Raw genomic sequence first — 16,577 nt, forward strand, 5'->3', positions numbered from 1 at the left:
TCTCTCTCTCTCTCTCTCTCTCTCTCTCTCTCTCTCTCTCTCTCTCTCTCTCTCTCACCTTGGGCCAGTTTTGATTATATTCCCCGTGTATTTGCGTTTGTGTGTTTGTCTGTCAATCGCAAGGGAACTGTTTGCTTGCTTTGATTACGTGTGTGTGTGTGTGTGTGTGTGTGTGTGTGTGTGTGTGTGTGTGTGTGTGTGTGTGTACGCAAAATGGCTAACTATTTACCCATGTCGTGTAAAGAATTATTGAAGCATAATTTTACAGAGAGAGAGAGAGAGAGAGAGAGAGAGAGAGAGAGAGAGAGAGAGAGAGATGATAATGGCAGCACTTTTGTCCTTTAATTACCTGTCTTTTTTCCTCCCTTTTGGTTCCAGCACACCTGAACATACCGCGCACTGTACTGACTCATTTTCTTGCTGATGGAACCCTCGTCATTTCCTCTCTCTCAGTGTGACGAGGAGGAGGAGGAGGAGGAGGAGGAGGAGGGTGAAGAGGAGGGTGAATGTTAATGTTTCCATCCAAACCTCTCATCCATCCCCTCATTCCTTCTTCTATTTCCCTATCGTCTATTAAATTAGCTTCCCTCCCTCCTTCCCTTCCATCTTCCTCTCCTTCCTTGTGTTTCCCTCCATCATTAGTGACGCCTTCTTGACGCAGTGTAGTGACCTTTGCTTCATTCGTCGTGTTCTTTTTGGCTTCCATGTGAAATTCCTCCTGGTATTAGTGAAGCTCTTACCCTCATGAGCCTGTGATGGATTTGAGTCACTTTAAGTCAGTTTATTAGAGAGTTGTTCCCCCCACCCCCTAAAAATATCTATGTAACACGCCTTCTGAAACCCATAGACGTATAGAAACACATACGAAGTTGTGGAAATATTTTAACTTTACTCAGCGAGGTTTCTGATTTGCCGGGTTTGTGTAGCTTTCGTACACAGCCTGCAGTCTCCCAGCCCAGGTCCAGGCCGGCGTGGGGGAATTATTGAGTGGGACACGCGAAAAATCCAGCAGCGGCTCTTGTGTTGGGGTGATGGGTGATGTGGACACGTGGGGACCGGTCTGCCTCTCGTTAACTGGTTATTATTGGCATATCTGACTTGTTGCTATCCATTTCACTGTGATTCAGAGCTCCTCTCCTTTCCTTGCTGCTTGAAAGTTGAGTTTTTGGTGTTTGAGTTTTTTTGCGTGTTTCTTTTCATATTTAGTCTTTTGTTTAGTTGTTATTGCCTTCTCTGACTTATTGGTTCTTTATGGTTTTGATTTAAGACTTTTTTTTCCCCTTTCTGTTTCCTACTTGTTGACCTTTTCGTGTCTTATTTGTCTTCACTTCTATTGATTTCACGAGTTGTCTTTATTTTAATTAGTCTTTATCCCATTCTGATTCAGCGCTCTTCTCCCTTTGTGTTATTTATATGTTAACTTTTTTTATTTATTCATTTATTTTGGTGTCTTCACTTACATAATTTCCACTGGCAGTCCTTAGTAACTTTTTATTGTTACCTTGCTAAGTTTTTGATGTCTAAGTATTGTTTTCAGTTATATAGATTTCACTTTGCCTTCCGCCCTCATTCCCACTCCTGCTGTTATTACGTCTTCATATTGTCTAAACACTGTATTCACTTCTATTTTATTTCTTTTTCATTAATTATTTCATTCATGTTGCGAGAAAATGGTGAATAAGGAGACATATGGTCGAAACTCAGCCAATTATATAACACTAAACACTGTATTCACTTGCATTTTATTCCTTTTTCATTAATTATTTCATTCATGTTGCAAGAAAATGGTGAATAAGGAAGACATATGGTCGAAACTCAAGTCAATTATATAACACTCCTTGCTTCCCTGATGCTTTCTTCACGCCCCTTCAGAATTATGATGTATTAGTGCACCAGTGAAACGCCCGCCTGCTCACCCCTTTGCCTGCCGTGCACCGCCGGGTCAGGCTTGGCGTAACACCTGATTAATTAGTCGTCTCAAGGCCACGACATGCTACCTGCCAAGTGATTAATTGTGAGGCGCCGCGTCCCTCCTCTGTTTTCATCGCTCACTTCTCTCTCTTTGTGCGTCTGTGCTAATTATTTGCATTTTTTTTTATTTCATCTTTCGTTTTCACCTCTTCATTTACCTGGCGTTGTATGTTGTTGTTATTGTTGTTGTTGTTGTTTTTTTTTACGCTGGATGAGTTTCTTTGTAATTTTTTTTTTTTATGTGTGTTGCAAGTTTTCTTTATTTCGTTAATTATTTTTCCATTTTTCCTTTCTTTTGTTTTGTTATTGTTTCTGACTCTACGCGTGTTCCTCTGTTGTTGCCTTTATATCTTCTTTCACTATGCAATTTTTCTTTTTGTCCGTGTGTGTGTGTGTGTGTGTGTGTGTGTGTGTGTGTGTGTGTGTGTGTGTGTGTGTGTACAGTTCTTTCTCATATTTCTTTTCTTAATTGCTTTCTGCTCATTTATTTTCCTTTTCTGGTTTGTTCCTTTCATTATGTGTGTGTTTACTCTTATTTCTTTCCCACTCTTGTATTTCTTGTTTCTTTGTTACGCTGTCTCTTATTCCTCCTTTCTTAATTGTGTCATTATTTTTTTCTCTCGTTTTATGACTTGTTGCGTCTATAGTGTTTCTGTTTACTCATCTCCTTAATCCAAACTACAAGAAAATCTATACATACCGTTTACCTATTTACAAATGTCTTTTTTCCCTCCATTATATACCTCCCTTTCTTTATTATCAACTGTCTCCATCTCCCTCAATTATTTCCTTCTTTTTCTCTTTATCTTCTCTTCCAAGTTTTTCCAGTTTTTTTCCTCTTAAATTAACCACTTGTATATTTAATTTCCCTCTTAATTCGTTATTGTTAATCTTTTTTTTCCTCAATCCTTTGTTCCTATTCCTCTTTATATCCTCCTCCAAGTATTTTCCAGTTTTTCCCCTTTAACCAGTTGTACATTTAATTTCCCTCATAATTTCCCTCCTCCCCCTCATCCATTCCTCCCTATTCCTCCATATCTTTCCCTTCCCATTAACTATATTTTCATCCGTCAAGTATTTTTCCCTTCTGTCCTCTTTCCCTCCTCCACAAGGCTTTCCTCTCCCTGACTCTTTCCTCTTTCGCCTCTATGCACCCTCTCCTCTCTCTCTCTCTCTCTTTCTCTTTCTCTCTCTCCCTCCCCACCTCCCTTGCTTGTCTTTCCCTGCACCCTGTCTGCCCTCTCTTCTCCCCCTCTCTTTTCCCTCTACCCTTCCCTCTCTCTTTCTCTCTCTCCTTCATTACAAGTCAATTTCACACATGGACCCCTCCGTCCCTTTGCATTAATTTCACAATAATTTCGGGGAACAACTTGTCGCTGGGCCTCGAGGGGAGACGCAAAAGTTGAGGAATAAATAGATTTAACTTTTGTTCTTGTTTCCTTAGTGATGCGTTCGTTGTCGTCTTTTTCTTCTTTTCTTTTTCTTGTCTTTTCTTTTTTTTTTTTCGTCTTTGTTATTTCATTTTCTTGTTCACTTATTATTTTTATGTAATTTGTATTTGTTGCCTGATGTGTTGAGGTGCTAGAGAGAGAGAGAGAGAGAGAGAGAGAGAGAGAGAGAGAGAGAGAGAGAGAGAGAGAGAGAGAGAGAGAGAGTCAGCCAGCGAACCAGACTTCCTAATTAAGAAGAAAGGTTAATACAAGAGTTGCTTTATATTTTGTTGACTGTAACAGAGGCAAGTAAGAGAGAGAGAGAGAGAGAGAGAGAGAGAGAGAGAGAGAGAGAGAGAGAGAGAGAGAGAGAATCATCACAAAGTATCCCTCATTTCCTATTCCTAACATTTCCAATCTTCACTTCATTCATTTCTATCACGACATTAAAAAAAAAAAAATTACGAGAAAGAATTTAACCAGAATATCTACGGAAGGGATAGAAACGGTCATGATTGCGATGAACTGCCTAATTGGTTGTTAACTCCTAGAGCGAGTCAATATCGAGGCCATAATTGCTGTAATTAAACTACCGTCGAGGCAGATAGGATCATTACGCCCATAATTACTCGTTAGCTGAACCAAGTAGTTAACATGATTACGTCTCTTGCCGCTGTGTGATGCCGGGGGACACCAGACAGAGAGAGAGAGAGAGAGAGAGAGAGAGAGAGAGAGAGAGAGAGAGAGAGAGAGAGAGAGAGAGAGAGAGAGAGAGAGGAGGTGTAAACTTAGTAAAAAATGAAAAACCCTCAAAAATACATCAATTAGCTGCATAAAAAAAAACTATAAACAGTGAAAAGACAGAAAAAAATATAGAACTCTTAATAACTTGGAGAGAGAGAGAGAGAGAGAGAGAGAGAGAGAGAGAGAGAGAGAGAGAGAGAGAATGAACACCAGGAAGTAAGTGAAGGAAAGGTCAGTGGCGTTCCTCAAGCGATAATCTTTGTATTTTTCTCCTTTTTCATATTCTTTATCTTTTTTTCCTTTTTTATTTCTCTTTATTGTCGTATTGTTCTAATTTTGCCTTTTATGCACTCATTATTTTCTTTTATTTTCAATGTTTACCTTTTTTTCTGTCTTTAATACGTTTTTATTCGTTTTTCCATCTTTCCTTTATTTCTTCCTTCCTTCCTTCCTTCCTTCCTTCCTTCCTTCCTTCCTTCCTTCTTTCCCTCCTTCATACACTCCTTTTCAATGATATTACAAAAATATAACATTTACTTAAGAAAATAAAAAGAACTTTGCAATGAAAAAAAAGGAGATACCATAACACACACACACACACACACACACACACACACACACACACACACACACACACACACACACACACACACACACACACACACACACACACACATGACTCTTAGCCCTTTGAGTACCATGAAGCGTTTCCATATTCATTCTGCTTACTATATGGTGACTTTATACAGCCTCAGAAACTTATGTATTGGATTAAAATAGTGAAGACTGTGGCCATTAATCTTCTGACCTCCATAGACCCTTCCTAATGTCAATAAAAGGGTCTAATGGTACACAAATCTCAAGGTAAAAATGTGTCCCAGTATTGAAGGGATTAACTCGTGATAGTAACCGTAGCAGAATCACCTCAGATGAAACACATACTAGAGTTTAGGGAAAGTTACACACTGTACACCTTGCAAATCGTCCCTAAGGAGCACCGAGGCAGGCTCCCCTCTCGCTCCCCCTCTTCCTCTTCCTCTTCCTCTCGCTCTCACTCTCTCCCTCCATGCCAGGAAACACCCCTTACAAAGTTTGGCAGATTCGATTGGTATAATTCAATAGTCGAACTGGGAGGGTTTTGCCGCTTTCCTTCTTCCCCTCTTCCTCCTCCTCCTCCTCCTCCTCCTTCTCCTCCTTCTCCACCTCCTCCTCCTCCTCCTCCTCCTCCTCCTCCTCCTCCTCCTCCTCCTCCTCCTCCTCCTCCTCCTCCTCCTCCTCTCCTGTTTTTGGCAAAAGGATGGGACTAAGGTTAAAGGGAGTGAATACGATTGAGTGAAAGTAAAAGAGAGAGAGAGAGAGAGAGAGAGAGAGAGAGAGAGAGAGAGAGAGAGAGAGAGAGAGAGAGAGAGAGAGAGAGAAAGAGAGAGAGAGAGCGGAAAGTAATTACAGTGAAAGAGAGAAAAAATATATTACCAATGCAGTCACAACATATAAGAGAGAGAGAGAGAGAGAGAGAGAGAGAGAGAGAGAGAGAGAGAGAGAGAGAGAGAGAGAGAGAGAGAGAGAGAGAGAGAGAGAGAGAGAGGTGATGGTGGTGATGGTGGTGGCGTCAACTAATTTCCCGTCCCGGAGCCGCCCACTGATTGCTTCTGGCTTGTTGGTGTGGGGTGGGAGATGGTTGTAGGGGGAGGGGGGCGGCGTTCCCTCGATAATTACCACATCCAACTGGCAATTACCCGAGTCAACATTTATAGTCGGCCTAATATCCTTCAGGAGGACGAGCAGATGGAGGAGGAGGAGAAGAAGGAGGAGGAGGAGGAGGAGGAGGAGGAGGAGGAGGAGGAGGAGGAGGAGGAGAAGTGGAGGAGGAGTTGGAGTGATGTACAGGACGGAGGATAAGATAAGAACAAAATAGAAAAATAATGAGTGAGAGAGGAAGAGAAGGAGGAAGAGAAAAGAAAGATTGATGTTAAAGACAATTAATAAAATAATATCAAAAACGACTAGCAGAGAGAGAGAGAGAGAGAGAGAGAGAGAGAGAGAGAGAGAGAGAGAGAGAGAGAGAGAGAGAGATTAACATCACTAAATATATAAAGACTATAGACAAACAAACCATATTTTTCTTATATTTAAAGAGTAATTCATGAAACGCATTTTTTTTTTTTTTTTCTATAATTTAATTAATATTACTAATCAAAGTTACTTACTGGACCAAAAATTCTTAAAGGTTTCTGTTATTTTCAAATTTTCTCATATTCTCATACTAATTCGAACCTTTAAATTGCAATTCTCTATTTTCGTTAAACTTTACATGCTTTATTTAAAACACACACACACACACACACACACACACACACACACACACACACACACACACACACACACACACACACACACACACACACACACACACACACATATACTTAACCAGAGCACATTTCGAAAGCAAACAGCAAGGTAAACACAATGGAAGCAGATCAGCTCTACCTTTTGGGCGCCTGCTGCTGCTGCTGGACTAATTGGCTAACTTTTACCTGCAGCTAATTGTCCAGGTGGCCCACTTGTGCCTGTGTTTTACGATCACCAGAATCATTTATCCTGAGTTCCGCCACACATCACGCTAAGCTCTCCACACTGCCGCCCACTTGCTGCCTCATTAACTCCGTGCACCAGCGGGATTTTGAGAGAGAGAGAGAGAGAGAGAGAGAGAGAGAGAGAGAGAGAGAGAGAGAGAGAGAGAGAGAGAGAGAGAGAGAGATATGATTGATTCTTCTTTTATTTCTTATTTTCTTCGTCTAATCCCTTCTAATTTTCTTTCTTTTCCTTCTCTTTCTTTTCTTCTTCTTATTCTTATTCTTCTTCTTCCTCCTCCTCCTCCTCCTCCTCCTCCTCCTCCTCCTTCGGAAAATCTTTTAATGTTCTGTGAAGAAGCAAGAGTGACTGTATAATCTGTAATTAGGATACATATTTCTCTCTCTCTCTCTCTCTCTCTCTCTCTCTCTCTCTCTCTCTCTCTCTCTCTCTCTCTCTCTCTGTCTTTTTCCTTTATGCATCATTAATATATATTTTTCATCCTCTTCTCTCAAATGTTTGTTAATTTTCTTGAGTTATTTTTTTTTTGTCTCTTAGAAAATCTGTTTGCTGTTTTTTACCTTAATCACACTCTGACAATTCTTCCTCTTCCTCTCGTCCTGCTATATAGTCCTCGTAGTCTTCACCTCTCATTTCCCATTCATTTACCATCGTTATCACCATGCATCGTCATTCCTATCATCATTTTTATCAGCGGTTTCATAGTCATTGTTTTCCTTTTCGTGTCTTTTTTTTTCCTATATTTCATCTTCCTTCTCATCCTTTACATGCTCCTCTGTCTCCATCTTTTCCTCCTCCTCTTCCTCCTCCTCCTCCTCCTCCTCCTCCTCATCTTCCCAGCAACTTCGAAGGGTAAAAAGGACAGAACCAAGATTAGAAAGACAATGAGAAAGTGGGGAGTTGCTTTTTCATACGAGCAACTAATTGGCGTTGCGAAGAGAGAGAGAGAGAGAGAGAGAGAGAGAGAGAGAGAGAGAGAGAGAGAGAGAGAGAGAGAGAGAGAGAGAGAGAGAGAGAGGAATGTCATATATCTCTTCTTAGTTGTTTTGTTTTAGTTTATTTTCTTTATTTTCCTTGTTTTTTTCGTTTGATTATTGATTTGTCTATTTGTGTATCCATTTTTGTTCTTTTTTTTCGTTTTCATTGTTTTCTGTGGTGATTCGTGAAAAGATAGAGAGAGAGAGAGAGAGAGAGAGAGAGAGAGAGAGAGAGAGAGAGAGAGAGAGAGAGTAGGGCAGTGTTGTATTAAAAACAAAGACACACACACACACACACACACACACACACACACACACACACACACACACACACACACACACACACACACACACACACACACACACACACACACACACAATTATACATCGCCCATTAATCAATCAGTGAGTACAATGAAACGTGTGGCGGTGTTCGTGTATATGGAAAAATAATGAACAACATATTTACACAAACTCAAACAATACACGCACACACACTGACACACTCCCCATTAATATCTCTCTCTCTCTCTCTCTCTCTCTCTCTCTCTCTCTCTCTGTCAAGTGAAGAGACGTGAAATAAAACATACAACAGTGAGCGATTCAGGAGGTGGGTGGGCGAGGTTGGGTGTCCCTCTGCACTGGGACAGAAACAATAAACACAGCCAGCCTCGTTATGTTCAAGGTCCTTCCAGCTCTTCTCTTCCCTTCCCATCCGTCGCCTTTTCTCGCTTTGCATCTGCCATAGCTATCCCTCAAGGCAGCAACGGTACACATGCAGGATACTATTCTGAAATATTTTGAAGGCTTTCTTTCACTGCTGTCTATCGATTGTTGTGGATATTTTTATAGTTTTCAAAATGTTTTATATTCTAGTGTTAGTTGAACAGGATATAAAAATAAGGGAAGTGGTTAGCAGTCTGTATGAAGATCTTCTCTTTATAGGTACCCATCTATCATCTCTCACCAGTAAGTCTGCCTAATATACACCGCTTAAAAATATACCCATACAAACTAGACTAATCTTACATGTAGACTGGAAATAACCCGTAGGAGAAGCAGAACCATTACTTTGTTACCCAAGTTTATGTTATGTCTAACTTTCTTTATCGTTTCTTGTTGATATTATTATTTTCATTTTATTTTTTCAATTTCGAAGAGTGTTTTCATTGTAGTAATGGTTGAACAAGGATAATAACAAGAAAATAATGCAAAATTGTTGGCAATCTGCACGAATAACTTCTGTATATACCCATTTATCATCCCTCACCCATAAGTTTGTCTAATATACACCATTAAAAAGTATCCACAAGAATTAGACTAATCTTACATGTAGACTCTGGAAATAACACTTAGAAGAAGCAAAACCAGTACTTTGTTATCCAAGTTTATATCCAACTTTCTGTATACCTTTCTTCTTCCCACCTCACCACTCGGCCTTCTCTCCCTTCTGACATTCTTTCTGATACCCGCTGCCATCCCGTCACCCTCCCTCCTGCAGTTCCCGTCCCGCGTGCTGCCAGTCTCCGCCAACACTGCCACCCCTTCCCTAGCAAAACCGGTGTGCAGTTTTCACGGCGAGCATGAAGCTGAGAGTGAGTCTGGAATTAAATTGACAACTCGGGGTTCGGATTGGTGAAGTGTAGAGTGGAGGAGGAAAAGGCACAAAGGCTGTTAGTGAAGGATTAATGAAGTTTTGATGTTTCTGTTTGTTTATTTCTATGTCTGTTTGTGCGTGTTTGTTTGTGTTATCCTGTGTTGTGTGTCTTGTGTCTGTTTTATTTTTTTTATCAGTCAGTGTCTGTGTATTGATTTGTTTGCTTGTGTGTGTGTGTGTGTGTGTGTGTGTGTGTGTGTGTGTGTGTGTGTGTGTGTGTGTGTGTTTAGTTTTCCATCATCACAAGGAAACAAATCACATTGCAGCCTTTGAATATTGTCCTTGTTAAATTCTCTCTCTCTCTCTCTCTCTCTCTCTCTCTCTCTCTCTCTCTCTCTCTCTCTCTCTCTCTCTCTCTCTCTCTCTCTCTCTCTCTCTCACACACACACACACACACACACACACACACACACACACACGACCACAATCTCCATTACTTTTATTACCAAAATGAAGTATCACACATATTATTATCATTCTACTGTAACACTCGTATCACTTTGCTCATAATTTCCCTTTTTTATATTTAGTGGTATTGCAAGGTACTAATTTAATTTGTTTGTACAGCAGGTGTCTCGCAGCGCAGCATTACAAAGCGGGCCGTCATATCCTTGTTTATTGGTTAAAAAACACGGCAAATGAGTCTCATTGAACAAGCTTTGGTGAAATTGGTACCCAGCTACAAATTCTATCGATGGTGACTTTTAATAATGAGACGCGGCTCAATATTAGGTGTTCAGAATGAGGCGACGTGAGGCATGACGGGAATAAATGATGGGAATGCGTGTTATTATGATCGCTATTGCACGTAGGGAGGAAGAAGGATAGTAGACAGACAGACAAACAGACAGACAGACAGACAGATAGACAGGCATACAGGCAGACAGGCAGACAGACATACACACTTCTTTATAATATGTTCGCCTAGTTTTATTAAAGAATGTATAGATTACAGTTACTCTCAAATCAGTATGTTGGTTTCAAAAGATCTACCGATATGGATAATGTTGTTTCTATATTACTTATTCATTAGTGGTAGTGTGATGTGAACGAAAGCTTGTAGGCTGTGTGTGTGTGTGTGTGTGTGTGTGTGTGTGTGTGTGTGTGTGTGTGTGTGTGTGTGTGTGTGTGTGTGTGTGTGTCCTGTGTGTGTGTTTCAGTACGGAAAACAAGAACTCAATCAATTTCTTTATTTGCATCAAGTCAACACGTCTCTGTCCGTCTCGTAATGAAATAACCAGTCCATTACTTTCCTAATTTCAATAGTGAATCTGCCAGCGAGTTTTTCATAGCATAAGGAAGCTTTCGCCAGCCAGTGGTGATGCTCCTCCCGTGGTAATGAAGGTGGTGGTTTTCTGGCAAGTTTGGTTAAGTGAGTTAGTGGCGAGACGTGACGGAGGTGTGAGAGAAACCGTGCATGTGAAGCAGGAAGGCTGGAGCTCCTCTTTCGGGGTGTAGGTGATGAAAATGCACGTGAGGTATATTAGTTTTTCTTCTTTATTTTTAAGGAATGTGATTTGTGTCTTATTGAAGTGACTAGTTATTTGGGGACTTTTGAAGCAATTTTTTTTTCCGTGAGCTTAATTTTTTCCTGTGATTTGTTTTGTGTTTTACTGAACTGTCTTGTGATCTACGTACATGAGATTTTAGGTAATCCTTTGGTTATTAATTTGATACAACTAACACTCATGATTTATTTTCGTTTTTCCTTCTCTTTTCTGTGATTTGAAGAGTATGTTATTGAAGTGATTCGCGGGTGAAGTGCTCGGTATGTGATTCTTCTCGTGGGTCAACTGGATGCAATCGAAACTGTTCATTACATTTAACTTTCATTTTCTTCCCTGTGGACTGGCAGGCTGTTATTGAAGTGACTCTTGGCTAAAGTGCTTTATTACTATTCTCAAACATTTCGGTAACATATTTCAACGTTCAATAGAGTAATGAAAAATGAACAGTAGTTTCAATGGCGCTTCTATGATTGTATAGGGAAAGTTAACAAGAATTCTACCTACAGTGTGAAGGAGAACGCCCACAGTAAGCCATTTTTGTACAGTATCCCTGAAACCAAAAAAAACAGTAAGCCTATGAGAGAACAAAGGATTTAAGAACACAGGTTTAAGTCTCTGCATGGACTGACTGAATATAATCGAAAATACCATTCATACACGTATCCACTTTTTTTTGTTTCCATCCCCATGACCTCCTTTCCGCTCCAAACACTCACGCTTCACTGCATTCCTTTGTTTCAGTGACGCTGCTCCTGCTAATTAGTTTGCGCTCATAAAAAAAGGGGAGGAAAAAGTTGCAGTCTATTTTTTAACGTCCCTTTCCTCTCCACTTGTTTATATGTTAGAGCCTCGGGGAAAATAATGCTGTAGAGTTCATTGTGGATGTGTTCGTGCAATTAACTTCCATTCTCTTTTGATACTTATTCAGAAGACTATTTTTTTTTCAATGCATTAAAGGTTAGAGGTCACGTGGAATGTAAAGGTAATAAGAGTAAAATTGTAACAGTAAAGGTACGTATCGCAAAGGAAATAATTTAAAAACAATTCCAAAGAAAACTATTCAGTCACATAAAAAAATAACAAACAGAGATAGAGAAAAATGTAAATAAAACAATACGAATGCTGACCTGGGTGTGTGATTAATGAATGTAACTAGAGCAAGAATTTGTTTGAACGTAAAACCTCTTTTTATTATTGTTGTGCGTGAGATTTGCTACTGAGAGATGAACGATAAGTATATAGTGGTAATGAATGTGATCTGTGGAAGAAGTTAGCCATTGACTAAGTAACCACGTGACATGAATAAGAACACGCTTAAAAATATGATAAGGTAAAGAAGATATACATAATAAGATGCAGGAAGTCTATACCCACACTGGCCAGTCTGTATACAACACACGTGTTTATTGCCACTCTGCATCCTTTAAGAACATAAAGAACATAAGGAAACATTAGCAAAGATGTAATAACACGGAAAACAAGAAAGAGAGCAGAGGAAGAATAGAATCTCTTGATGTGCACGCATTAACACAAATTACACCATTCAAACAGTAAAAATTAGCTTAACGGCAAAGTAATTGAACCTTGGGAGTCTGGAGCGTTAGGTGCAAGGTCAGTTCACCCCTCGGTTCACTCACGTTTGGGATCCCTCGCGTGTCCATCTAAGAGGCCGCGGTGGTGTTTTGAAACGTTACCTTTTCATCTATGTATGACGGTGAGGATGGTGGTGGTGGTGGTTGCAGGTAAGCTTGCTCTACCAGGGGAATGGAATCCGCGGTCGTTAAGGCAATCAGTGACCATCATGCAGTGCGTTATTGATTTTTTGTGCTGTGGTTGCTACGAGGTGCCGCTCGGGGCCTCTCGATAGCAGGGATGCCACTGTTTTCACTCTATTGATTTATATCCACACGTCACTCGTTTGATGGCATATCCTGCCTCCTCTTCCTCTTGCAGTGGTATCGTTCATGCAAATGCTCTTCAAGGCTCTGCACGGAGGACCTTTAAGCGGCTGGCAGGGACGTACGGGGAGTGGAGGCTCCAGATAAGGCTAGCTGGCATCGTGCGAGGGTAGACCGCGGCCCACACATCCAGGGTATGGGGCAGCACTGGCCGCGAGCGACAGGAAGCGACTGACACGCCCCCTATCACCTTCCAGGGCTTGCTTGAGAAGCTCCTCCTGGCACTGCGATGCGAAATAACTCACTGACATTGATTACCGCATGCTGAAAAGTTATTATGTTCGATGGAGAAGACATTTCTCACCAAGTAGAAGGAAGCTGTCGTGTTCCTGCCCTTTATGAAATTGGATGAAACACAGTGAAAATTCAAGGACGGTCAATTTTGTGAGACGCGGGACCCTCCGCGTGGAGTAAACTGTTCTCTGTCTGTGCGGTGCCATACATTTCTCTTTGTTGCTGCTTTTTTCACTGGTTACGGGAAGAATAAGTGCACGTTTCCGGTGTGTCGCGGTGCAGCAGCGTCAGTGTGATCGTGAGCGACGTGTGGGTGAGTGCAGGGACAGAAGGTGGGCCGGGAGGGCAGCACCCGACCATAGCTGGCAGGCGTGAGTTGGGAGGCGGGCGGGGTGACGCCAGCAGCAGCAGCAGCAGCACGCACCCGCTAGCCAGCCAGCATCCTCTTCCTCCTCCATCTCCTCTTTCTCCTCCCACTCCTCTTCCTTTCCTTCCTCTCCCTCCTCCTCTTTCCTGTTATCTTGAAGGTGATAATTGCGTACAAACACGATGGTATAATTTACTTAATTTACTTACTCGTTCATTACGAAGCAATGTGCAGTTATCTATCCCTTGCAAATTCCTATCGATATTGCTACACTCCATTAAACTGATACCGGAGATCATTGCTGTCGTATCGTTAATAGAATCAAGAAATATAAAGCGTACTTGTGGATGCTTATGAAGTTTATTGTACCTTGCCACGAACGCACTGTGGTTCTTGTGACTGTTGGAAGGTCAAGAGAACCTGCGGAATGTAACGTGATATGTTGCCATCTTCATGAGAGTATGCTCAGTGAAGTGTATGCATGCTTGTTTTGACCTTTCTGGTTTTGGTCAGTGTGTGTTGGTACTGTGTGTGTGTGTGTGTGTGTGTGTGTGTGTGTGTGTGTGTGTGTGTGTGTGTGTGTGTGTGTGAGAGAGAGAGAGAGAGAGAGAGAGAGAGAGAGAGAGAGAGAGAGAGAGAGAGAGATGGTGACTTCAATACCGATTAGATAGTTACCCATCTCTCTCTCTCTCTCTCTCTCTCTCTCTCTCTCTCTCTCTCTCTCTCTCCATACCTGTAAAAAATAAATGGTGAGATAATTCTTCATTACCTACTCAAAATCTCTCCATTTCCTCTCTGGCGTGGCTGTTGATGGGCCAGCGTGAGAATGATGATGGTAATAATGATGAGTGAGAGTTGTAAGTCAAGTAAACACGGAGGCAACATTGAAGAGGATGAGCAAATAGGTGACTCATGTGTAAAAAAAAGAAAAAAAAATCAAGTAGAAGGAATAGATAAAATAGGTGAATTAGGGAATAGATAATAAATTGAACCTGTTTCTTTACTCTCTAAGCATTTCACGCTGTTTTTTTTTTTTTTTCCCACAGATGCAGTAAACCGGAGGAAGTCCATAACCTCTCCTGCCGCTGCTGCTGCCATGGGGATTCTCAATTCGCGTGCTGGCCTTCGTGCCCTCGCCCTCGCCACCCTGCTGGGCCTCGTGTCCGTCCAGGCCACCTCGTCCACTTCATCGTCCACCGCCCTCGACGTTTCGCCCAATAACAAGGATGACGAACTCCAGAAACTCGGACCAGGTATGTGTTCTCCAAGACTAAAAGATTTCCAGTGGCTTTGAGTTTTCTCTCGGTGAAATGTGCCATGTTGTGTGTTATTGAGTGTTGTTTCCTGGTGGTGTTTTTAATTTTTGTGGGACGTGAACGCAGGAGGAAACTGAGGCATACTTCAACGCGTTCAGTGCGATGACCAACAACTTCCATAACTAAGAAATGTGTGTGAAATCTTTATAAACAGGTACAGCACAAGAAAGGTATGGAAAGAGAATATATTTGCCATTTTATAGTCCATATCATGTTTGGAGGTGACTGTAGAACGCCTCAACGGGGATAGTGACTGAGGAAGACACACCATCGTTACATTCTTGCAATAATCACCCATTGAAATATACGATTTTCTTAATGTGCTTAACCCCTTCAGTACTGGAACGCATTTCTACCTTGAGTTTTGGGCATGATTAGACTTTATTGACATTAAGAAGGGTCTATGGAGGTGAGAAGATGAATGGCCAGAATATTCACTCTTTTAATCCCCACATAGTTTTCTGAATCTGTATAAAATCACCAAATAGTAAGCAGAATGAATATGGAAACGCGTCATTGTACTGAAGACATTAACTTCCATCACAGGTGTTACTAGTGAAGGCTGAGGACTGTAGAGATGAAGGAGGTATGGTTCGCCGTTTGCTGCACCGTCTTAGTCACACGCGAGATGCATTCAAACATATATGTCATGCCTCGGCTATGATGGTGGTCGTGGTGGTGGTGGTGGTGGTGGTAGTGGACACATTTTCTTTGCTCGTCACGTTCATCTGGCGCGTGACTTTCTCGCTTCCTTGCCTGAGAGAGAATATTGAACAGCAGTGATTCCTCTCTCTCTCTCTCTCTCTCTCTCTCTCTCTCTCTCTCTCTCTCTTGCAACATACTTCTCTTTTCTCTTTCTTTTTTTTTTTTATGCTCGAAGGGGCATCAGAGAATATATTGAATGCAGTGATGTGAGAGTGTCTGTGTCTGTGTCTGTGTCTGTGTCTGTGTCTGTGTCGCATGCTGTTCTGAGAAGGGGATGTTCCGAGAGGTGGACTGTAGGCGATGAACAGACACGTATAGATAGATTGACAGACAGTTATATGTGTTGTTGTTGTTGTTGTTGTTGTTGTTGTTGTTGTTGTTGTTGTTGTTGTTGTTGTTGTTGTTATTGTTGTTGTTGATGGTGATGGTGTTATTTTTATTTTCCTTGTTTTGACTTGTTTTTTTTTTTTGATAGACATAACATAATTCATTTCTGTATATATGAAAATTCTTACCCCTTACACAATCAGATACATTTTTTTTCTCCATTTTTTATTTTTTTTTGACAGTAATACTTCAGATCAATTCTTATCACTGAACTTACAGTATTAACTTAAAGAACACTTCATTACTTTAACTTTATTACTTTTTGACCTATTGCTATTCTTTGTAACTCTCTTTTCTTATTGTATTTCATTGTAACACCTTTTTTTTTTCTCCCCCTGTCTGTCTCTATATGAATACACATATAGCTGGCGTGTGATATCTCCCCTCTTCCTGCAGCCTTTCATCCCTCCAGCGAGAGCTCTCTGCTGCACCACCCTACACCACACCAGTCACCTCTCTGCCACCCTCCACGCCTCCCCTCTCTCTCTGGTTTCCCTCACTTTTATTTGTCTCACTCCTCACACGTTCCCTCTCTTGCAATTCTCTCCCTCCCTTACACCTATCTTTCCATCCCTCCACATGTCTCTATTCACTATCCTTTTCTCCTTTCCTCGTACACACTCCACCTCTCTCTCTCTCTCCCTCGTCACTCTTCACTGCCACATCAAACTCCAGCCCCGTAATGGCTCGGTCCTAACCACTCCAGAAGTACGTACGCGTTGGTATCTGCA

General features: G+C 41.3%; 1 protein-coding gene across 4 annotated transcripts in view; it reads left to right on the forward strand.

The window, feature by feature from the left end:
• LOC123504314 overlaps positions 1-16,577 on the forward strand; it is a 505,535-nt gene that overhangs the window by 310,702 nt on the left and 178,256 nt on the right. For 3 of the 4 annotated variants that reach the window (XM_045254739.1, XM_045254738.1, XM_045254736.1), the window contains one exon: positions 14,485-14,691. In XM_045254739.1, coding sequence (XP_045110674.1) covers positions 14,535-14,691 — 157 coding nt within the window. In that variant the 5' untranslated portion in view covers positions 14,485-14,534. Of the gene's footprint in view, positions 1-13,210; positions 13,385-14,484; positions 14,692-16,577 lie in introns of those variants that run through there. The other variant, XM_045254737.1, reaches the window with a different exon arrangement.

This window comes from Portunus trituberculatus, chromosome 15 (assembly GCF_017591435.1).
Source record: "Portunus trituberculatus isolate SZX2019 chromosome 15, ASM1759143v1, whole genome shotgun sequence".
Lineage (NCBI taxonomy): Eukaryota > Metazoa > Arthropoda > Malacostraca > Decapoda > Portunidae > Portunus > Portunus trituberculatus.